The 24264-nt window shown below is 45.6% G+C and overlaps 1 protein-coding gene and 1 long non-coding RNA gene across 2 annotated transcripts; one reads left to right on the plus strand and one right to left on the minus strand.

Annotated features, from left to right (window-relative positions):
• Positions 1 to 1489: 1489 nt before the first annotated feature.
• Positions 1490 to 17325, minus strand: LOC108715271. Its single transcript, XR_001935479.2, has 3 exons — positions 17185 to 17325; positions 16658 to 16766; positions 1490 to 3686 (listed from the first exon to the last, which is right to left on the minus strand). It is a non-coding gene; the product is annotated as an uncharacterized LOC108715271 (long non-coding RNA).
• Positions 17326 to 19162: 1837 nt separating this feature from the next.
• On the plus strand, positions 19163 to 21065 carry c11orf96.S (chromosome 11 open reading frame 96 S homeolog). The gene has a single exon (XM_018260286.2). It carries the CDS (start codon positions 19375 to 19377, stop codon positions 19852 to 19854), a length of 480 nt encoding a protein of 159 aa, XP_018115775.1. The 5' UTR covers positions 19163 to 19374; the 3' UTR covers positions 19855 to 21065.
• The last annotated feature ends 3199 nt before the right edge of the window (positions 21066 to 24264 follow it).

The raw sequence follows: 24264 nt of genomic DNA on the forward strand, positions 1-24264 counted from the left end.
CTCTATGCCTACGATCAATCTGAACAGCCAAATGCATAAGAGAATCCAGGGAGGACTGTGTAGGAAAATTAACAAGACTATCTTTGATAGCTGCGGCCAGACCAACCCTAAATTGGCTCATGAGAGCAGTATCATTCCAGCCCGTCTCTACAGCCCACCGCCGAAACTCAGTACAATAATCCTCTGCCCGCCTCTTGCCTTGTTTAAGAGCACGTATGGCTGCGTCAGCAGAGGCGGCACGATCAGGATCATCGTAAATTACGGCCATGGCTTTAAAGAAAGCTTCGAGAGAGAGACGGGCTGGATCCCTCTGGGACAGACTAAATGCCCAAAGCTGAGCATCGCCCTGTAACAAGGTAACTACGAAATTTACCCTAGATTCCTCGGTGGGGAAAGAATAAGGTAAAAAACTGAAATGTAGCTTACAGGCTTCTTGAAACGTAAAAAACTTACTACGATCCCCAGTAAACTTCTCAGGAAAAGGAACCTTGGGCTCATGGAAGGAGCTACCTGTAGGTGGAGGTAGAGAAGAGCTTGCCAGAGGAGTTGCAGTACTCGGACCAGGAACAGGCTGTTGCTGCATCATATCAAGCCTGGAAGAAAGACCGTGAAGACATTGGACAATATAATCTTGCTTGTCTTCTTGTTCTCCAAGCCTCTGCAGAAGATTTGCCAGGATTGCGTCCGAAGGAGTGGTGGAAGCAGTAACGTCAGCTGGCTCCATCTTCTTAGTTTTTCTTTCTTTTTTTTTAATTTGGCCCAACGTAATGTCACGTTCGGTATCCCACAACCCAGAGTTAACCCCAATGTCCCGGGCTCGGCTCACGCTTCAGCCTCAAACCGCCGCCTTTCACTTCGGGATGAGCCCTCCGCTACTCGGATGCCGCCAGGTCTTAAAGTGAGGGGACTAAGAGGACTACAACTCTGAGCGAGCAAGGGAACCTTACGTAAATGTATATCAAAGTCCAGAAACAGGCCAAGTCAAAACCAATCGGAAACAAGGTACGGAATCGGTAAGAAGTAGAGTAGTCGAGGTCACAGGCCGGGTCAGTAACAGTCTTGGGCGAAGTACAAAATCGGGATCCAGAAAGCGTAGTCAGAGGAAAGCCAAAGGGTCAGGGCAGGCAGAGATCAATTACAGGAGTCAGGACTATCCGGAAGGTCAGGAGAAATCAAACAGAATCGCACCCAGGAACTGAAAAACTAGAACCTACGTTGGGCAATGCAGACACTGTGCATTGCCTTTTTATTTTAAATTTTGGCGCCATTGCATGCGTCGCAATGACGCCAGCGCGTCTGCGCCATGACGTCAGCGCGCCTGCGCGAACGCGCCTGCGCCTTTAAGACCGGCGCATGCGCGCCGCGCACTCCCTAAGGAGCCGGCGCCTGAGGCCTAGAAGCGGCGGCTGCCGCTCGGCGTGACGGGCGTCCCCGCCGTGGGGGCGGCAGGCGTCCCTGCCGTCCCACAGGTAAGTTTGTTACAGTCAAGTATTTTTCTCCAAAATATAGCTGCTATATGTAGGGTGCCGTGCTGTGGGATTTGGAACCATAGGAGACCACACAAGCTTTAGGGAGAAGTCATCATTACAACAAAAGTTGGACCATAGATGACATAGAAGGTTACACATCCAGTTGACAGCACCACCAAGCGAATATCTTCTTAAAAGCGTTTACTCAATTATGGGTTTTGACCGGGGCACTGGTTGTTGTGTGACACAGAAGGTTAACCCAATTATGGTTGTCGCCATTCAGTTGGAAGATCCAGTGTTGGATCTGTATTATTGCATTTGAGCCTGTTGACTTCAGTTGAGTCGCATCCTGGTGGACCTTAGGAGACCCAGAAGCACATTTTTAGCATTATGCAACTTTGGTGGAGCCTCCACATTAGACTGAGATCATGATTAGTATCTAACTTAAGGAAAAGTCAATAGTTGCTTTAGTTCTGATTATAGAATTTTCATTGGTAATAGAAAAAGACACATTGAAGGCCAGTTAGGGGGAGATTTGGGGTGAGTGTTTATTTGTTTCCTGGGTACCCCTGGAACTATAGCAGGATGACTGTTACCCCAATGTTTCTATATATCTGTAACCTTGTTATGAGCTAAGGGGGGCCAGCATGAAGGCCAGTTAGGGAGAGATTTGGTATCGCTCTACCTTGTTAGAGAAGCACCCCCTGATGCCTATGGCACCCCTCTTCAACCCAGTGACTGGGTCTGGGACTTTCCTACAGATAGGCATCTGGTCAGAAAGACATGAACAGAAAGCAGACTTTGGCTGTATTGCTAAAAAGATTAAATCTGTCTGTTTGGGTCCAGCGAGTGTCTGTACATTCCCGGACAGACTGGAGAAATCTGTGGAAAATACAAATCCCTAAGGATTATTGAGCAAAGTGATCCAGCTAACGGCAGACCCAGGGGACATGATGTAGGAGCTAGTCTTTAAATGTCCAAGGTCCTATAATTCATTGTACAGGGAAGCTACACTTCCCTTAAAGGAGAACGCTACAAAAAATTCGGACTTCTGTACCAGCCCAAGGTCCCCACAGCCATTTAGCAGGGAAAATCTGAGAATCTGAAAATCCCACCAGTAGCTCCTGATCTTCTTTTCTGTAGGGATCCAATTGAGAGTCACATTACATGGCAGTTCAGAAATCAGTGCAGTCTGCATCAGAATTTAACAATCAACCCTGTAGCATCAGCTTATATTGCAGATGCACCTCACTTTCTGCTGATTTCCCAAGCTCCCTAAACTCAGCTTCCCAGCAACAGCCCAGAGCCCACTGAGCATGTGCAGTGCCACTGACACTCAAAAGATGCCTAACAAGATCCAAGATGGGGAGCTGCTGGGGGAACGTTGAAGGCCTGGATCAGAACTGTTATGGGGCTGCTGAACCTTTGGGCTGGTACAAGGAGATCAGAATATATAATATACAGCATTTCTACCCCTAATAATGATTAGGTTTAAGTTCTCCTTTAATGGCTCCTTTTTACTGACTATTAATATCCTGCACTTTTCCAAGTTCCCTTAGGTCAGACGTAAGTATGACGTGACTGTTGCTGCTGTTTTTTTTTTGTTTCATGTGGCAATTTTCCCCTAATGTTTTCTTTGGGTCCAGCTACAAGGAAGCAATTTGTTTGTACTCAATACTTCCTGTTGTTCCTCTCTGTAGTAGATTACAGTAACCTAACCGGGCATTGAGTAGTAGGTGGTGTTACGCATAGACTGGCACAATGTCAGCTTTCATTTCAGTACAGCCAGCGTCACTGTTTCTTAAACCACCAAAATATACTTAGGGTCCAGACAGACAGACTGCTACACGGATGTAGCATAACGCCAACATATGTCCCCCCCAAACCCCAGGTAGGAGCGAGATGCCAACAAACCCTGCAGCAACCGGTTCTGTTGCCCAATACGGAATGGCGTTGATCATTTGAGTGGTATTTGTTTACATTCACATCTTGTCATTTCAATGAATCATTCATCTCGACGTTGCAGGCCGTCGCCAGCTGGAGCAGGTCACAGAGCATAAATACGGAGCTGGCAGAAAATAACAGGTGGCAGTTGTCTCAGCGAGGCGGGCGCTAAATCAGATGCAGAATTCACTTGTCCAAGGAACCACATTTTATTCTCCGGGGCTTCTGTTCCTTGCATTGCTGTAGAACTTATCCACAGTCGCTCAAGCCACCCTGCATTAAAAAAAATAATTGCAAAAGTGCTCAGGGGAGCACATCGTTTTTTCCGACCATTCAGTTGACAGCATTAAAATTGTATTTTTAGATAATTCAGCCGACCCATTCCCGGAACCTAATATTTGTTCAAAGTGGTATATTTTGGGGCCCAAGGAGCACTGGATGCCTGCTCATTATTCCCTATGGGAGAAGGCACCAACCTGTCTCCTGGGGGCAGTAAAGGCTGTATAAGAGCAGGCTGCTTCTCCCAAAATCATCAAGTGCTTTCAGCTAAGTGTGTTAGAACTTGGTTAAAACAAACAAAACTGTCATTGGATCCCCCCCAAGGATTTTGGCTGTGGACGGGGTTGCAAACATTTTAATAATAAACAAACATTGGATGTGCTGACTATGTTGCTTAGCAGGGCTGTGGGCGCTGGGATTGGATTTGTGCTCAAAAAAGGATCGGGAGGATCTTTAGCAATAGGAAGTGCACAGGACGGGACAATAAACTGCACCGCCATGTAGTTCTACAGAGAGATCTGCTTTCTGGAGCCTGAAAGATAGATCCCCCCCATTGAAGTGAAATGGTAAATTGATCTTCTAGAATTTTGTTTCATTTTATGTAGAGAAAAGGAAATATAACTTGATATGTCGAACCAGGTAGGTATGTTATCTGCTCTTCATCTTCCATAGTATAGGATGGAGACATAAAGGAAAAGATGGTGACAGTAGGACAAGATGGAGTCAGTAGATCACAGTGAAGGCATTAAGGCAAGATGGAGACAGTAGGGAAATGTGGAGACTGTAGAATAAACTGGTGACAGGGCAAGATGGAGACAATAAGGAAAGTTGGTGTCAGTAGGACAAGAAGGATGCAGAAGGACAAGGTTGAGTCAGTAGGACACCATGAAGATGTAAACAGGGTAAAATTGAGGCTTATGGACAAGAATTTATGGCAAGATGGAGACAGTGGGACACATTGAAGGCATTAAGTCAATAGGATACAATGAAGGCATTTAAGCAAAGTACAAGAGGCAGTAGGGCAAGATGAAGCCATTAAGGCATGCTGTAGACAGTAGGGAAATGTGAAGACTGTAGAACAAGTTGGTGGCAGTAGGGCAAGAAGGAGTTGGTTGGACACGATAAAGACAAAACTATATGTGACAGTAAAGTAAGAAGGCAGTATCACAAGATGGAGTCAGTAGGCCAAGAAGGAGACAGTAAGGTAAAGAGGAGTCAGTAGAACAAGCTGGTGAAACTAAAGCTAGATGGAGTCAGTAGGAAAAGATGAAGACATTAAAACAATATGAAACACTATAGCAAGAAGGAGGCAGTAGGAGAAGATGGAGGCAGTAGGACACCATGGAGATGGAAACCGAAGGTAAAATAGAGGCTGTAAGACAAGATGTAGAATTTAAGGCACGATCGAAACAGAAAATAAAGATGGATTCACTAGAACAAAATGGAATGATGAAGGCAGAATGAAGGCAAAAAGCAAGCCCTAAAACAGGGCTATCCAACTTCTGTGGCCCCCCACCTACCTGCTGTGTTTGCTTACCATGTGTAAGATTTAATAGGTAAACAAGGGAAAGTTGTGCTCACCACTAATTTTTAAAACCATTAGGTGAGGGTGCAATGAGGGTGTGATCACAAAATAGACACATATAGAAAAATACAAGAGGTCCCCTGCACTCAACCCATTATCAATATATTTAAGACAGAGACATTTTGTGCATACTGCTACTGAAAAATGCCTTACCCTTTAAACAACACAGGGATTGTTTGTCCATATATTGCAATATATTTAAGCTGGCCAACTACGTCACAGTCATCCCATATCTGGCCAGTCCTACACTCAATTTTATCTGATTCATTAAGAATTCTATTGCTTAATTATACATTTTACAAAGGGACTAAGTTTTACCTGCAACTTACAAGCTGCTTTCAAAGTAAAACTCCCAAACTTGGCTGCCCTTTTTTTAGACACCAGTGGGATCTAGAGATGTCGCGAACTGTTCGCCGGCGAACTTGTTCGCGCGAACATCGGGTGTTCGCGCTCGCCGGAAGTTCGCGAACGTCGCGCGACGTTCGCCATTTTGGGTTCGCCATTGTTGGCGCTTTTTTTTGCCCTCTCACCCCAGACCAGCAGGTACATGGCAGCCAATCAGGAAGCTCTCCCCTGGACCACTCCCCTTCCCTATAAAAACCGAAGCCCTGCAGCGTTTTTTCACTCTGCCTGTGTGTGCTGAAGAGATAGTGTAGGGAGAGAGCTGCTGCCTGTTAGTGATTTCAGGGACAGTTGAAAGTTTGCTGGCTAGTAATCGTTTTGATACTGCTCTGTTATTGGAGGGACAGAAGTCTGCAGGGGTTTGAGGGACATTTAAGCTTAGGTAGCTTTGCTGGCTAGTAATCTACCTTCTACTGCAGTGCTCTGTATGTAGCTGCAGTGGGCAGCTGTCCTGCTTCTGATCTCATCTGCTGACTGCTGCAATAACAGTAGTCCTTGTAAGGACTGCTTTTATTTATTTTTTTGTTGTTTTACTACTACTACTACTACTACTACTATAAGAGCCCAGTGCTATTAGTCTAGCAGTGTTGGGGAGTGGGACTGGTGTGCTAATCTGCTGCTCCTAGTAGTTCAGCAGCACCAACTTTAATTTTTTTTTTTTAATATTCATTTTTTTTTTATTTTACTTTTTTTTATTTTACTACCGCTGTAGTAGTGTATAAGTTGACCTTTTAGGCATTATTTGCCCTGTAGGCATTATTTGCACACTGTTTTCTTCAACCCGCCATCGAGCTGTGTGACCTTGTTCACATTCTGTCTAAATATCCATAATATTACCGTCTCCAGAAAAAACACCGGAGTCACTTTTTTCAAGCAGCCATAATATATTTTACGTAATCCGTATCCACCGCTGTAGTAGTGTATACGTTGGCCTTGTAGGCATTATTTGCACACTGTTTTCTTCAACCCGCCATCGAGCTGTGTGACCTTGTTCCCATTCTGTCTAAATATCCATAATATTACCGTCTCCAGAAAAAACACCGGAGTCACTTTTTTCAAGCAGCATTCATATATTTTACGTAATCCGTATCCACCGCTGTAGTAGTGTATACGTTGGCCTTGTAGGCATTATTTGCACACTGTTTTCTTCAACCCGCCATCGAGCTGTGTGACCTTGTTCCCATTCTGTCTAAATATCCATAATATTACCGTCTCCAGAAAAAACACCGGAGTCACTTTTTTCAAGCAGCATTCATATATTTTACGTAATCCGTATCCACCGCTGTAGTAGTGTATACGTTGGCCTTGTAGGCATTATTTGCACACTGTTTTCTTCAACCCGCCATCGAGCTGTGTGACCTTGTTCCCATTCTGTCTAAATATCCATAATATTACCGTCTCCAGAAAAAACACCGGAGTCACTTTTTTCAAGCAGCATTCATATATTTTACGTAATCCGTATCCACCGCTGTAGTAGTGTATACGTTGGCCTTGTAGGCATTATTTGCACAGTGTTTTCTTCAACCCGCCATCGAGCTGTGTGAGCTTGTTCACATTTTGTCTAAATATTGATAATATTATCGTCTCTAGAAAAACCACTTGAGTTACTTTTTTTCAAGCAGCATTCATATATTTTACGTAATCCGTATCCACCGCTGTAGTAGTGTATACGTTGACCTTGTAGGCATTATTTGCACACTGTTTTCTTCAACCCGCCATCGAGCTGTGTGAGCTTGTTCACATTTTGTCTAAATATTGATAATATTATCGTCTCTAGAAAAACCACTTGAGTTACTTTTTTTCAAGCAGCATTCATATATTTTACGTAATCCGTATCCACCGCTGTAGTAGTGTATACGTTGACCTTGTAGGCATTATTTGCACACTGTTTTCTTCAACCCGCCATCGAGCTGTGTGAGCTTGTTCACATTTTGTCTAAATATTGATAATATTATCGTCTCTAGAAAAACCACTTGAGTTACTTTTTTTCAAGCAGCATTCATATATTTTACGTAATCCGTATCCACCGCTGTAGTAGTGTATACGTTGACCTTGTAGGCATTATTTGCACACTGTTTTCTTCAACCCGCCATCGAGCTGTGTGACCTTGTTCACATTTTGTCTAAATATTGATAATATTATCGTCTCTAGAAAAACCACTTGAGTTACTTTTTTTCAAGCAGCATTCATATATTTTACGTAATCCGTATCCACCGCTGTAGTAGTGTATACGTTGACTTTGTAGGCATTATTTGCACAGTGTTTTCTTCAACCCGCCATCTAGCTGTGTGTATTATCGTTTCCAGAAAAACCAACTGAGTTTTTGTTGTTGTTGTTGTTTTTTTAAAAATAATGCCAGGCAAAGGCAGGCCGCCACGCAGAGGCCGTGCTAGGGGCCGTGCTGCTATGCAATCCTGTGGCCCTAGCAAATTTCCCAGTTTTAAAAAGCCAATGACCCTGAACTCCCAAAATGCTGAAGAGGTAGTTGACTGGCTTACACAGCACACCCCATCCTCTACCGTTTCTAACTTTACCACAACATCCTCCTCATCCTCCACTGCTATGGCCACCCCACGTAACACTTCCTCCACCACCGGTGCCCCTTCTTCACTGGGGTCAGAGGAGTTATTTTCCAATGAGTTTCTTGAACTGAGTAATGCGCAACCATTATTGCCAGAAGAAGATGAAGGAGATGAGGACCTTACACCAGATTTAATTCTGGCAGAGAACACGATAGAGATGGACATAATGAGTGATGAGGAGGAGGTCCCCGCTGCTGCTTCCTTCTGTGATGTGTCAGAAGAAATTGATGCATCTGAGGAGAATGATGATGAGGAGATTGATGTTTTGTGGGTGCCTAGTAGAAGAGAGCAAGAGGAGGGTAGTTCAGATGGAGAGACGGAGAGTCAGAGAGGCAGTAGGAGAATAAGACTTAGAAGAAGCAGGGAGGACAGCCCGCAGGGATCAGCAGGGCAACAACATGTATCGGCACCTGTGTTCAGCCGGCCAACGCACCCGCCATTGCCGCCAATACCGCCAACTCCGCCAACTTCTACTGTTACCGCCAGATCGCACACTTCCAAAAAGTCAGCAGTGTGGGATTTTTTTAATGTGTGTGCCTCTGACAAAAGCATTGTAATTTGCAATGAGTGCAGTCAGAAACTGAGCCTTGGTAAGCCCAACAGCCACATAGGTACAACTTCTATGCGAAGGCACATGAGCGGCAAGCACAAAGCACTTTGGGAGCAACACCTCAAAGGCAACAGGCAAACTAAAAGCCACACTCCTTCTGGTCCAGCATCTTACTGCTCTACCTCTGCTCTCCTTGACCCGTCTGAACCACCCTCCACTCCGCCTTCCACCTTGACCACCTGTTCCCATTCCCAGTCATCTGCCACCAGCCAAGTTTCTGTGAAGGCCATGTTTGAGCGTAAGAAGCCAATGTCTGACTGTCACCCCCTTGCCCGGCGTCTGACAGCTGGCTTGTCTGCACTCTTAGCCCGCCAGCTTTTACCATACCAGCTGGTGGACTCTGAGGCCTTCCGCAAATTTGTAGCAATTGGGACACCGCAGTGGAAGGTACCCAGCCGCAATTTTTTTTCTAAAAAGGGAATACCACACCTGTACCAACATGTGCAGAGCCAAGTTACCGCATCTCTGTCACTTAGTGTTGGGCCAAAGGTCCATATGACTACTGACGCATGGTCCTCCAAGCATGGTCAGGGCAGGTATGTCACCTACACTGCCCACTGGGTGAACTTGGTAATGGCTGGGAAGCAGGGAATGGGTAGCTCAACAACAACAGTGGAGTTGGTGTCACCGCCACGGATTGCACGCGGTTCTGCCACCACCTCTACTCCTCCATCGCTCTCTACCTCGTCTTCTTCTTCTTCTTACTCTGCTGCTGGGTCCTCCTTCTCCTCCTCCACACCTGTGCACCCCCAGCTCCCCCTAGGCTATTCGACGTGCCAGGTACGCCGTTGTCACGCTGTCTTGGGGATGACGTGCCTGGAAAGCAAAAACCATACCGGATCTGTACTCCTGTCATCTCTGCAGTCACAGGCCGATCGGTGGCTGACCCCACACCAACTGCAGATCGCAAAAGTGGTGTGTGACAATGGAAGCAATCTGTTGGCAGCGTTGAGACTAGGCAATTTAACACATGTGCCCTGCATGGCACATGTGTTAAATTTAATAGTCCAACGTTTTGTCTCCAAGTACCCAGGATTCCAGGACGTTCTCACCCAGTCCAGAAAGGTGTCGGCCCATTTCAGACGTTCCTACACAGCCATGGCACGCCTTGCTGACATTCAGCAGCGCTACAACATGCCAGTCAGGCGTTTGATTTCTGACAGCCAGACTCGCTGGAATTCAACGCTCCTTATGTTGGAACGTCTGCTGCAACAACAAAGGGCCGTCAACGAGTACCTTTTTGAACTGGGTGGTAGGACTGGATCTGCACAGCTGGGGATTTTTTTCCCCCGTTACTGGGTGCTTATGCGCGATGCCTGCAGGCTCATGCGACCTTTTGAAGAGGTGACAAATATGGTCAGTCGCACCGAAGGCACCATCAGCGACCTAATACCCTTCGCTTTCTTCCTGGAGCGTGCCGTGCGACGAGTGACAGATGAGGCTGTAGACCAGCGTGACGAGGAGCTGGAAGCGCACGATTTCTGGTCGGAATCACCAGAACGAACCCAGGCACCTGCTGCAACGCAGGGAGAGGTGCCAGAAGTGGAGTCAGAGGAGGAAGGTGGCTTTGTGGAGGAGGAGGAGGAGGACCAACAGGAGCAGGCTTCCCAGGGGGCTAGTGGTGACCTTTTGGGGACCCCTGGTCTTGTACGTGGCTGGGGGGAGGAGACCGTGGATGATGCAGTCCTTGATAATGAGGAAGCGGAGATGGATAGCTCTGCATCCAACCTTGTGAGAATGGGGTCTTTCATGCTGTCATGCCTGTTGAAGGACCCCCGTATCAAGAGGCTTAAGGAGAAGGACCTGTACTGGGTCGCAACGCTACTAGACCCTCGGTACAAGCATAAAGTGTCAGAAATGTTACCAACATACCACAAGTCCGAAAAGATGCGGCATTTACAAACCAGCCTGCAAAACATGTTGTACAATGCTTTTAAGGGTGATGTCACTTCAGGAACTCATCAACATTCCAGGGGCAGAGGTGCCAGTAATCCTGCCACGAGCACACCTGCAAGGACAAAGCCCTTTGGCCAGTCTGTAACGTCAGACATGCAAATGTTTTTCTGTCCAAGGCAGCGCCACAACCCTTCTGGATCCACCCTCAAAGAACGCCTCGACCGGCAGGTAGCGGACTACCTGGCATTAACTGCAGATATCGACACTCTGAGGAGCGATGAACCCCTGGACTACTGGGTGCGCAGGCTTGATCTGTGGCCAGAGCTGTCACAATTTGCCATGAACCTCTTGTCTTGCCCAGCCTCAAGTGTGCTCTCAGAAAGGACCTTCAGTGCAGCAGGAGGGATTGTAACTGAGAAGAGAACTCGCCTAGGTCACAAAAGTGTCGATTACCTGACCTTTATTAAAATGAATGAGGGGTGGATCTCGGAGGGTTACTGCACGCCGGAAGACTTGTTCTGACTTCTATGCAGCTGTCCTTCTCTTCAAGCCTCATGACTCCACACACAGCTGTCCTTTAGCGTCCTCCTCCTCCCTCCGCCACCGTTACAAACTAGGGTGCAAACCCTACTGGTTTAATTTTTTCTGGCCTCTGTGCTTCAGTGGCTGCAACCAAAAAAACTGGGCAAACAATGTCTACAAGGTCAACGTATGGCAAAAAATGACTATTTTCAGCATTTATATGGCATATTTTTTCTGGCAACTGTGCTTCAGTGGCTGCGTCCAAAAAAATGCATATTTTCTGCATTTATATGGCATAATTTTTCTGGCAACTGTGCTTCAGTGGCTGCGACCAAAAAAATGCATATTTTCTGCATTTATATGGCATAATTTTTCTGGCCTCTGTGCTTCAGTGGCTGCAACCAAAAAAATTTATATTTTCAGCATTTATATGGCATAATTTTTCTGGCCTCTGTGCTTCAGTGGCTGCAACCAAAAAAATTTATATTTTCAGCATTTATATGGCATAATTTTTCTGGCAACTGTGCTTCAGTGGCTGCGACCAAAAAAATTACTATTTTCAGCATTTATATGGCATATTTTTTCTGGCAACTGTGCTTCAGTGGCTGCGTCCAAAAAAACTGGGCAAACAATGCCTACAAGGTCAACGTATGGCAGTTGTTTAAAGAGAACAGTAGATTACTAGCCAGCAAAGCTACCTAAGCTAAAATGTCCCTCAAATCCCTGCAGACTTCTGTCCCTCCAATACAGAGCAGTATCAAGCAGATTACTAGCCAGCAAGCTTACTATCATCTGTCCCTGAAATCACTAACAGCTCTCCCCCTACACTATCTCTTCCAAGCACACACAGGCAGATTTTTCAGATACATTTTTGCCCTTGATCCCCCTCTGGCATGCCACTGTCCAGGTCGTTGCACCCTTTAAACAACTTTAAAATCATTTTTCTGGCCAGAAATGTCTTTTCTAGATGTTAAAGTTCGCCTTCCCATTGAAGTCTATGGGGTTCGCGAACCGTTCGCGAACCGCTCGCATTTTTGCGCAAGTTCGCGAATATGTTCGCAAACTTTTTTTCCGACGTTCGCTACATCCCTAGTGGGATCACCTGACTATAGTTGGGAAGGGTGGGAGCTACAACATGGAGCTGGTCACTGCTCCTGTATAACTATAACAAACAAGGGAAAGTTGTGGCCAACTACGTCAAAGTCATCCCATATCTGGCCAGTCCTACGCTTAATTTTCATCTGATTCATTAAGAATTCAATTTGCTTCATTATACATTTTACAAAGGGACTAAGTTTTACCTGCAACTTACTTGCTGCTTTCAAAGTAAAACTCCCAAACTTGGCTGCCAAAACCTCAAATTCAGACTAATCCCCTTTACTGTTCACACCTGAGACCCAGACTGAAACTGCCCACATTGTTCTCCTGTTTACACTTTATACAAAATGCTAATGGAGCACCAGCACTGTGTCACTGTATGTAGTGGTACTGATGGATTTCCCTGTCTCTTGCTCTGTTCTGCCTTCCATATGCTCCCTGTTTGTGCCCTGCTCTGACTGTGATACATAAGCCTGGTATTTGTTCTGGGAGTTTGTTAGCTTTTGAAAATTAATTATTTTTAGGGGCCCCTAAGGTGTTTAATCATGTGCTGGGGGTGCTGTATTATCTAAGGGGAAGAGGAGGCATATGGATTTAAGGGTATATCTTAATATGACAACTTTTTTCACATATGAGTGATAAGTGATATCCCTGCAGTGAGCACCAACCATTTGGTTTTTTGGTGTGTTAGCACAATTAATGTGGACATGATCTTGTGGTAACATGGGTGTGGTTTAAAGTGGGTGTGGTTTAAAAAACAGGGAGTGGTCAACACTGGCTTCCATTATCGGCCCTCCACTATGTAGGCCGGAAAAATTTCGGCCCTCAGGACCACGAAAGTTGGACAGCACTGCCCTAAGACAAACTGGTGGCAGTAGGGTAAGATGGAGGATAGTCACATCAAAGGATGTGCAAACTCAGTTCCCCTCTACCGGCAGTCAACAGCCAATCAGCAATTAGGTTTAAGTGCTCTGGAGAATCAGTTAACCTAATAAACTGGTGTGGTTGCAATATGTGACTTTACTGGTGTATAGTTGAACTGTGTGTTCATAGGCAGGACCGACATCAGAAATCGCAGGGCCCAAAAAAAATATTGGTGGCTAGGGTTCCCACATATTAATAAAAAATAAAAAGATATTGGTGGTCAGGGCCCACCCATTAAAAAATATTGGTGGCTAGGACCCCACATGAGAAAAAAATTGTTGGCAAGGCCCCTCCCCCCACATTATAAGAAAATTGGTGGCCAGGGCCCCTTAAACGTCCATGCCTTCCTGAAGTCAGCAGCTCTCAGCAGCATACCCTCGGGCCCCCTACAACTCTCCCCCCTGTCCCCCTCTGATGGCTGCCCTGTTCATAGGTCACCAACTTGGGGGGGTTACAAAGCTCACCCCACAGCAGCAATTAAAAGGTTATACAGCAATAGTCCATTAAGTATCAGAGATGACAGCCACAGTTCTGACGTACTGTATTACTTCTCACCCCAGAATGCAACATGACTTCATAGTAATTGACAGCTCAGCTTCCCAAGAGGCATTGCAGCAGCTGCCCTTATGACAGACATGGGTATCATGATTTAATTAAGATTACACGGGGTAGAATGGAATATTTCCCCCCACCCACCCAACGCATGGTTAGGCCCAGTATGCAGGCTGCACCTGATGAGTAGGATATATTTAGTAGTCAGAGGAATGTAGAGGAAATGAGCGAGGAGTTGCTGCTGTTTATAGATAGAGTATGGGCCCATACCAGGGCATCAGCAGGTAATCACTGCCCATACTGTGCCCCCAGGAGCAACCCCCGGTGAATCCCAGAGAGGGATGAGCTAATTGTACCCTAAATATCTACAGCAGCTCAGCCTGCACTGTGCCTACCTCCATGCCCATAACTGGCAGATGTTATGCCAGACTCAGCCACTTCATTCCTTTATTTCATAGACCTATGAAAGCAGATTCAGAGCCCAACAGAACAAAAGCACCCATAGAAACACATACAGTATATACATTTATGAGGGGTATTCAGCTTTTGACCTAACTTTTTCTCTCCAGTCTGTGAGTAAATGAAAGAGCTATAGAGAAAGGAGAAAGAAAGCCTTATTGTATGTGTGTTTGTGTGTGATTTCTGGGGAGAGGTGTGTAGTGAGGTGTGTGGAGAGGCACCAATCACAGCCAGTCGTGGAGAACTGTATATACAGTGACAGTGCCATAGTTTTATGGTATCTCTCTTTACAGGCTATGAGCAAAGTTAGGGGGCTGTTCCTGCTGAATTGTGCTTAGTACAGAAGAATACCTATGCTGCCATAGTTTTAAGGTATCTCTCTGTACAGACTATGAGCAAACTTAGGGGGCTGTTCCTGCTGAATTGTGCTTAGTTCAGGGGAATACCTATGCAGCCATAGTTTAAAGGTATCCCTCTGTACAGACTATGAGCAAACTTAGGGGGCTTTTCGTGCTGAATTGTGCTTAGTACAGAAGAATACCTATGCTGCCATAGTTTTATGGTATCTCTATGTAGGGGCTATGAGCAAACTGCTTAATTGTGCTTAGCACAAAGGAAAACACCAACACTGGCATGCTATTACATTGTGCAGCCTGAAGGCAAACTTGTGCAATATAGAAATGACTATATTATACATATATTTATATAACTGTTCCTGCTGACATAAGAACACACTGGTGTCTTGTGATAAGTAGCAGCAGACTGACATCACTGCTGGAAAAGTCTGGCGAAATGGAAAAAAGTGCCCTTTCAGAACTGCGAGTGGTTAGGTAATGAATAGATGAAAAGAACTGGCAGCCAATCAAGAGAGTTCATTGGCCTCTGTGCCAGCGCAAGGCTGACAGCCACAATCAAACTGGAAATGGGAAGAGAAATAAATGAGAGCCATATGGTTTAATGCAATAACAAGTACCAAGTTTGCTACAGGGTCTAGTAACCCATAGCAACCTATAAGCAGGTCAGCTGCTTTAAAACAAACACGTGATTGGCTGTTATGGCATCCCTTTTTTATGCTGTTTCCCCTTTAATTAACATTAGGGCACAAAGTCTTGTGGCTGAATGGGAGCAACTCCCAGCAACAACTCCCAGCAGCAATGTTCCTACATCTAGTGGGATTCTTCCCAGAAGCACCGGGGCAGTTATAGCAGCAAAGGGAGGGGCAACTTGGTTTGGGAAAGAGACTCTGAACAGGCAGGTGACGATATATCCCACCCTGAGCGAGACTTTCCCATAGAGAGAACCATTATATCAACATACGGATGGTGGGTGGTACATTGGGTAGGTGAACAGACATGCACAGGGAGTTTGTAACAGGGGTAGGAGGAGTGGCCCTTAAAGTTGGGGTCCATTTGGTCCTGGACCCCCAAGCCTGACCCTGGACAACTGAGCACAGAATATAATCCCGGCCCTCTGCCCAGTTGGTTGTGACGAGGCCAACAGGGGGTCTCAGTAAGTGACAGACACGCCAACACGATGCAGTCACACTCTAATTGTAGGCACAGGGATTGGTCGGGGATTTCACTTGTTTCAGCAGAGGCGTATGTACGGGAGCTGACGCTCTGTTACTCATACACTGACCTTACTCTGCTCCTGCTGCACTCGCACTGTCCCAGCTGCAGGGGTCCGTTGCTTATACCCACATGAAGCATTATCATTAACATGTATTTATGAGGCACCAACATATTCCTCAGCACTGTACAATAAATGGGTAAGATCACTAAACATAGAGAATGATATAAAAACCAACCTATAACTGATGCATGAGGGGAAGAGGGCCTTGCCCTAAGAGCTTACAGTCATTTAGCTCAATGCAGTGCATCTACATAGCAAACACCTCTGTGATTGCTTCACCCCCATGTCGCATAGGGTGGGATATCTTGCCCCCAGTACCATTTTAAGCAATGGGTTTGATATGTTTAACACTGCGCTGAACCCCCATATACAATTGCCATTAAACACCCCCTTTACTGTTGTGGTTGTTCCTATGCACCCAGGTGCTTTCTATGTGTGGTGCCATGGACCTGACAAAGGCAAGTTGGGGGGGGGGGAATTTAGCATTTTAAAAATATACCACTCAGCTTTTCTATTTATATAGGACTGACATATTCTGCAGTGCTTTACAGAGATTATACATCATTGTCATCAGTGGTGCTTGCCCCAGTGGAGCTTACAATCTAATCCATGACATTCTTGCACTTTCTACGCACGCCCCATGCGAAAATGTTTAAAATACCTTAGAAATACCTTAGAAATTACAGGATTGCCCCAAACTCACCTTGGCACCTTCATTGGCACCATCATTTGTTTTGCCATTGCTCCTTGTCCAATCAGAGTTTTAAGCCTGTGCTCACGTTGATCTTGGCACCCAATCAGCTTCCCTGTCCCTTTAAGGAGAAAGAATTCCATTTGGCGCAAGGTAAAGTTTGGGAACAGCCAAATACGTCACCGGCTGACATTGCAGCATTTTGGCACAAAGCGAGGGGAAGGAATTATGTTGATCATTAATAAGGGGGGGGCTACAGTTTGCCCTTTTGACAGTTACTTTATAGATATATATAATTTGCTTGGCATTCTATAGACTCGGCTACACACACACATGTATTGATCTGCTCATACAGTTGCACAACTTCCAGCTGAATTGTGTTAATGTCTTGGGCTTCCAATATAGAGCATTTTGGATGACTGAGTGTGTGTTTAATGTGCACACAGGATCTGCCACTCAGGGACCTGCATGCATTCTGCACTATAGGCTGTCTGGGAATGTGGGTGACGGGCTCAACCCAGTAGGAGTTCAATGCTCACCGTCAGCTCTGTGCAGAAATCTAGAGGCTTTCCACTTCTCCCTCCCCAGGTGTCTCTCCAGCTGCTGCTCCCTCTGTATTGTGCTCCTTCTGTATTGAGATTAAAGGGTAAATAATTAAATGTATGAGTTCTATAGAATCACAGGATGCCAGTGTGGGTTCCCCTGATAAATAATTCAAAAACTAAAGAATATAAATAATGAAGACCAATTGAAAAGTTGCTTAGAATTGGCCACACTAAAAGGATGAACCACCCCTTTAAAGAGTTGTGTGTTATACAGAGAGAAATGTGTGTATTGTACAGAGAGCTGTGTAATTCTACAGAGATAAAGAGTTGTGTATTATGCAGAGAGAAGGGGATAATTGGGCATCATTATGCAGAGAGAGAGACAGGTACAGAGACTTGAGAGAGGTACAGAAAGTTGATTTTTATACCCATAGGGGACATAAGAATGTTTATTATACAGAGACTTGTGTTATACAGATGGGTGAAGTGAGTGTGTGTTATATAGGGAGAGAGGTAACATAACAGGGGGTTGTGGAGCACAGTGACTACATTATAACTATAGAGGAAGCAGACTCTGTGGCTTCAGGGGGGCCCAGGAGGTATAGGGGCCCCATGAAGCCGTAATTAATATACAGTTTCAATAAATATTGGTAAAACTACTAAATATTTTGGGAGCATGAAAAATAATTTGCTGTGGGGCCCAGTGATATGTAGTTACGCCTCTGCACTGGGCTGTGTATTATAGATAGATTTGTGTTATACAGAGGGAGCAGTAATGGCGGGTGACTATGACTTTAGCAAAGAGAATTGCGTTGGAGGGGGAAGCAGTGTTACATTTATTCTTTCAGGGGACATTTACAGACCCCCCCCCCCAACTCTGTGTCTGAAATAATATCTGCTTTTTCATCTTTCAACTGCAGGAACAATGGATCCAATCTGTTTAGGATGGGCACAGTTGGGCCAGAACAGTTGGGGGAGGGGTTCTGTTGAATACCCCCCCTGTACCCCTCCACCCACCACTCCTGCAACCCTTCACCCCTGGACCCCACCACACCTGCACCCCTCCACTCCTGCACCCCTATCAGCATATCCCTTCCAGTTCCACCACTTGCATGTGTCTTAAAATCAATCCACTGATTAACCCAGCCCGGGTTGATAATACCTGAAAAATTTGCCTTAAGTCTCTCCAACCAAAGTCCCTAACGTGTTTATGTGCTGCAGACTGCACTGTTCCCATGTAGCCATGCACCTGGCATCTCAATTACTTGTAATTAACCAATCAGCTTGTGGATTTTCTGTGTGTCCAGCAGTAAACGGGTGGGATGTCGACTGGCAATCTGTGGCTTGTGGCAAATGCCAGAGGAGTAGGTGTAAGAGGCCACAGTCATTTATTGGGTCTCTGTGTAGCAGAAATGCCAGGGCCTATTTGGAATCCCAGTCCAGACCTTCCACTTCTCAGGTGTAAGAAAGCGCTTTATTTAGATGAATGAAGTAGAATGGAGCACCTGGCTGATATAAAGCAGCCCTAGGTGGAGTTTAACACTGAACTACAACTCCCCAAATCCTCTATTAATATTTCCATACAGCAGGTAAATTCATGGATATTGACAAGGCACATCTTCTCTAACTCTCAAAGACAAGATAACAACAACAAACAAACAAAAAAAACGCTGGGGGCCTTTAAATGAGTTTTGGTGGGTGCTGGGAGTTGTAGTTAAAGGGCAGCCGTGCCTATTCCCTATACAACACGTGTTACCTTTTGTGCAATATTTGCTTCTTGTAATGATTAAGACATTTGATACCCCCATGGGTATTTTCTTTGGCACTGAAAGGGTTTATGAAATTCGTCCAGGGAAGCGTCTGCAAACTCCCAGCCTTTCCATGGAGTGTGTGCTGATGAGAGCAGCTGGGAGTGCGGGAGGGGGCGGCTGGAAGTATGAGAGGGGGTGGCTGGGATATAAAGCAGAGAAGAGGCATCAGTTCACAGACAGAAGCACATTGAGAGCTGCACCATAGAGCTCCAGGGCTTGGGGGGCCACATCTGGGGAGAGAGGAAGGTTGGCCACTATATAAAAAGACTTGGACATTGCTAATTCTCCCTGAACCCCTCTGTTATTTGCTACTGCTCCCTCTCTGCACCACTTTCTGGATTCTCCGCCAGGAGCAGGATCTGTGCTTCCTTATATGATTAAATCCCTGGGGCAGCGTTGGTGCCAAAGATCCACTGCCAACCCTCGGCTGGTGCCTCCACCTTGGCAGCAGAGGGATCATTGGGGTGTTACCTGGGCACCGGTCACCATGTCGGCCAAACAGGCAGAGTCGTTGCCCATCTGCTCCACTTACCAGGCAGTGATGCCGCACTTCAGCGGGGTGACAGAGGAATACCCACAGCCCATCCAAGCCAGGACTCTGAAGGGCAAGGGGAAGCTCAGGAGACCAAGGCAGAGCAGGTTCAAGACCCAGCCGGTGACCTTCGATGAGATCCAGGAGGTAGAGGAGGAAGGGGTGTCCCCCACAGAAGAGGAGAAAGCCAGAAAGTCCTTCCTGCAGTCCCTGGAATCTCTGCGGAGAAGCTCCCACAACATGCAGATCCAGAGGGAGAAGCTCGGCAGATCCAAACTGAGGCACAGCCTGGACTCCAGCGATTCCGACTCCACACTCTAATCCAAGCCCGGGGCCCCTTCCTAGGACTTTGGGTCACTGTCATGGCAGGAGGTGTCTCCTTCCTCTGGTGGGACCATTTTGGGGTGCAGCAGTTTGGGGAACCACATGGCCCCTGAATGATCAGGTCGCTGGGACATGACAATGCTGTATATTTGTTTTTGGCATAAGCCCTCTGTTCCCGGCTGTTGCACTATATTTTGCCCTGAAGAGCTTGCAATTTCAATTCCTGAAAATTGGGGGGGGGGGGAGGGCATTGTAATATTAAACTTGCTGCTTTCAATCTGTTGTACTCCTGGAACCCTCAGCCATCCATTGGCTAGCAGAGGATTCTGGGAGTAGTAGTTTGAAACGGTCATGGAGTTAAAGGAACGGCACACTTGTTTAAAATATGGCACAAATTGGGGATAGAACATCTTGTGGGACTACAACTCCCAGCTTGCCCTGGGCTGTGGCTCTTAAGAGCTAGCGCTTTCCTGTCCCCCACCTCACTGGTTTACATGCTGTGCTGGCCGAGGATCCTGGGTAGCAGTCACCCTGCTATATCTCTGCTAGCTAATTGCATTTGTGCAAAGTCTTCTTTGTGTTGGGTCAGGCTCAGACTTACTGTACTAATACTGAGGGGCCAACCCTCCCTGAGTAGGGGGCAATAGTCGATAGGAATTGAAGCTGCCAAAGAGAACTACAACTCCCAGCATCCCACCTAAAATTTGTACTAGGTGTTGTATTGGTTACCAACCACTCCCAGCAGTACCTAGCAGTTTAGACCGTACACAGTAGGCTGAATATCTTGCTAAGAAGCAAGTGCCGGTCCTCCAGGCTATGTTGTGCAACTCCCAAGTGGCTGGCAGAGGATACTGGGAGTTGTAGTGCTATAAGCATACTACGGAGCCTTTGTATATAAGCTAGGGTGATATAACCTGAAACCAATCATCTGAGATTGCATTTAAAGTGACAGGCAATTCCCCTGTTGGAATGTGTCTTATACCCTGGGGATGGGGGCAGCCATGTTTTCCTAAACTCAAGGGGGGGGGGGAGGCTCCTGCACAGTGAGGCTTATTTTTGTAACACAAGATATAAAAAAAAATGTGGTGAAATGGGGGTCATAAATATTTATTTTTGCACTTGCACTGCTCTCTGCATTTCCCTCCCAGGAATCTATATATTTGTATAAAGAGGTTACTGTTATTTTAAATAAACACCTTTTTTCTTTTTTTTTTTTTTTTTCTTTTTTTTTTTTTTTGCAACGTCTCTCTGGGAGTCTGTGTTTGTGGCAGGGTTTTATCCTTCTGAGCTCAAAGGGCATTTGATACTGTATAAATACTGTAAGGAGAGGCAAACTGCAACATTCTGTCTATTTCTGAACTGCAACTCCCAGACCATGAAGTGAGAACGTTGTCCCTATATGTTTTTGGCTCCTTGCTGCCCTCTGGTGGAAAAGGGGGAAAGTCAAAATGCTCCTATAGTTAAGGGCACACACCCTGGCTGACGCAAGGACCGGTGGGCCGACTCGTAAAAAGGCGAAGCCACAGGTGCTGCCATTATAAGTAGGGGCGGTGACCGATGGATAATTGTTTCCCAGATGTTGCTGAACTGCAACCCTCAGCATGCTTTAACACACCCCTGATATTTCTAAAACTACACCCACGTTATATAATTCCCACCTCTTTCCAGGTCTACATAACAGGGCTGGGTTACTTTAACAACAATAACAGCCAAATCAGTGCTAACTGTTCGGTTACTGTCATACCAGCTAACTGCCATATCATTTAGTTTTTAGGTGCACTTGTCCTTTAATTGCCCTTCAATTTCCTGTACTTATATTGCCTTGTACCAGGGAAATTTGCACCAGTGCAGTAACCCATAGCAACCAGTTAGCACTGACCTGTGTGCCACTGTGGGGCATCACTATATAAAGGGATCTCTGAGTACCACTCATGTATTATTAGGGATTAAGTAACCGCCACTGTAAATTATAAGGATATTAGAAGTCACTGAGGAGTTCTGTAACCATATAAAGGCACAAGGCTGCAGACTGAGTTATACAGGGAACTCTGAGTATCACTCGTGTATTATAAGGGATAATGTACCCCCTACTGTAAATGATAAGGATATTAGAAGTCACTGAGGGGTTCTGTGGCCATATAAAGGCACAAGGCTGCAGGCTGAGTTATACAGGGAACTCTGAGTATCACTCGTGTATTATAAGGGATAATGTACCCCCCTACTGAAAATTATAAAGATATTAGAAGTCACTGAGGGGTTCTGTGACCAAATAAAGGCACAAGGCTGCAGGCTGAGTGATACAGTTCCTATCAGACAGACTCAGCAGCGGTTTGGATTAAACAAGTTCAACAAGTCTTTGGTTCTGTTTACACTCTCATATTGCTAGGAGCCTATAGGGGGTGCAATACAGAGTAGGGTGCAAAGCAAAAAATAGAGCAATATCATTGCCCTTTACACAGTGACATACTGTATTTCATACTGCCTTACACAGATTGTCTGGTATCCTATTTTGCAGTCAGAGAGGAACCCCACTGTAAATAAAGGGTTAATTCTGTTCAATGATATTGGCTTGTCAGTAGGGGGTTGTCCAAAGAAAGACCATTCCTCCAGCTGTAAGGAAAATTGTGATACAGCCCTTTGGGTACAGGACAAGCAGATTCCCAGGACTATTAGCAGAATCCAACGTCTATTTATTGAGCACAGAGCACCCCCTGCAGTACGACACCGGGAGTAAGACTTATAATTGATACATAGACAGTCACCGAGCATGGGGGGCACTCACTACTTCAACAACACAGTAACATAGTAAGTCAGGCTAAAAAAAGACACACATCCACAACCTTTTAACTTTTTTAACCTGCCTAACTGCCAGTTGATCCAGAGGAAGGTGAACACCCCATCTAAAGCCTCTCCAATTTTTCCTCAAGGGGGAAGAATTCCTTCCTGACTCCAATATGTAATGGGACCAGTCCCTGGTTCAACTTGTACTATGAGTTATCTCCCATAACCCTGTATTCCCTCACTTGCTAAACACCATCCAACCTCTTCTTAAAGCTATCTAATGTATCAGCCTGTACCACTGATTCAGGGAGAGAATTCCACATCTTCACAGTTCTCACTGTAAAAAAATCCCTTCCCAATATTTAGCTGGAACCTCCTTTCTTCTAATCGGATGGGTACCAGCCATGTGTCAGCTGGAAGGACCTACAAGCACCCATTGGAGGTCCAACCTTTGCTCAGGGCACCCCTAAACTGTTATAGCAAGGTTCCACAATTAAGAATTGATTTACATTTTTTGCATCATCTGTACAAACCTTAATCCTCTGCCTGAAGCCTCATCTGTTCAAACCAACCCCACCTCTTTCTCACCTCTAGAACAGTTGGCAGATACGGTGCCTCTATCAGAAGGTAAGTATTTTGATACCACTTTGCAAGCAGCAAGTTGGCTACACCACATCTAGTGCCCGGCCACCCAAGTGATATCAGGTGATGCCAATTCCAGGACAGTTTTCAGTTTGCATGCTTTTACCCCCTCATTCACCCCAGGCTCTCCTGCAAAAAATTCACAGCGCCTCCTGCTGATCATTTCCAGAGGGCTGAAAATTAATTTCCTTGGAAAATAAAAGTCTTGTCATGTTTCTCTGTTCATAAAATAAAAGTTCATGAGCAGAAAAGAGGCATCTGAGGTTCCCCTGGTCAGTTCAAACAGAACAACATCACCAAATTGTCCTTTTTCTTAGTGAATTTTCAGCCCACTGGAAACAACTAGCAGGTGGGGCCATTGTTTCAAATTCATTTTGGTTTATTTAAGTAATTTAAGTAACAACCAGCTGCAAATGGACTTTATAAAGTGAAGGGGAACAGGCCATTTATTATCCTAGAAAACAAGCCAGAGGTAAAACTCAAAACTGTCCAGCAGGTGTCACTAGTGGGTTAGATATTTATTATAACTATAATAGCCTGGTCAGCCACTGAGTAACTTGTTTAATTCGTCATGAAACACAGTTTCCATAGGCAAATATTGTTTTCTATATGCATTAGAGGCTGAGTATATGTGACAATATAAAGGCACAAGGCTGCAGGAACTCTGAGTATCACTAATGTATTATAAGGGATAATGTACCCCCTACTGTAAATGATAAGGATATTAGAAGTCACTGGGGGGTTCTGTGACCATATAAAGGCACAAGGCTGCAGCCTGAGTTATACAGGGAACTCTGAGTATCACTCATGTATTATAAGGGATCAAGCCCGGATTTGTGGAAAGGCCACCCAGGCCCGGGCCTAGGGCTGCAGGATTTTAGGGGGGCGGCATGCTGCCCAACCACACCCCCATCGGTTCAAAAACACTGGGGATATGCTGGAGATACAATCATTTTTTAAATTTCCCGTGCACCAATCCCCATT

The sequence above is a fragment of the Xenopus laevis genome, chromosome 4S (assembly GCF_017654675.1).
Source record: "Xenopus laevis strain J_2021 chromosome 4S, Xenopus_laevis_v10.1, whole genome shotgun sequence".
In the NCBI taxonomy this organism is placed as follows: Eukaryota; Metazoa; Chordata; class Amphibia; order Anura; family Pipidae; genus Xenopus; species Xenopus laevis.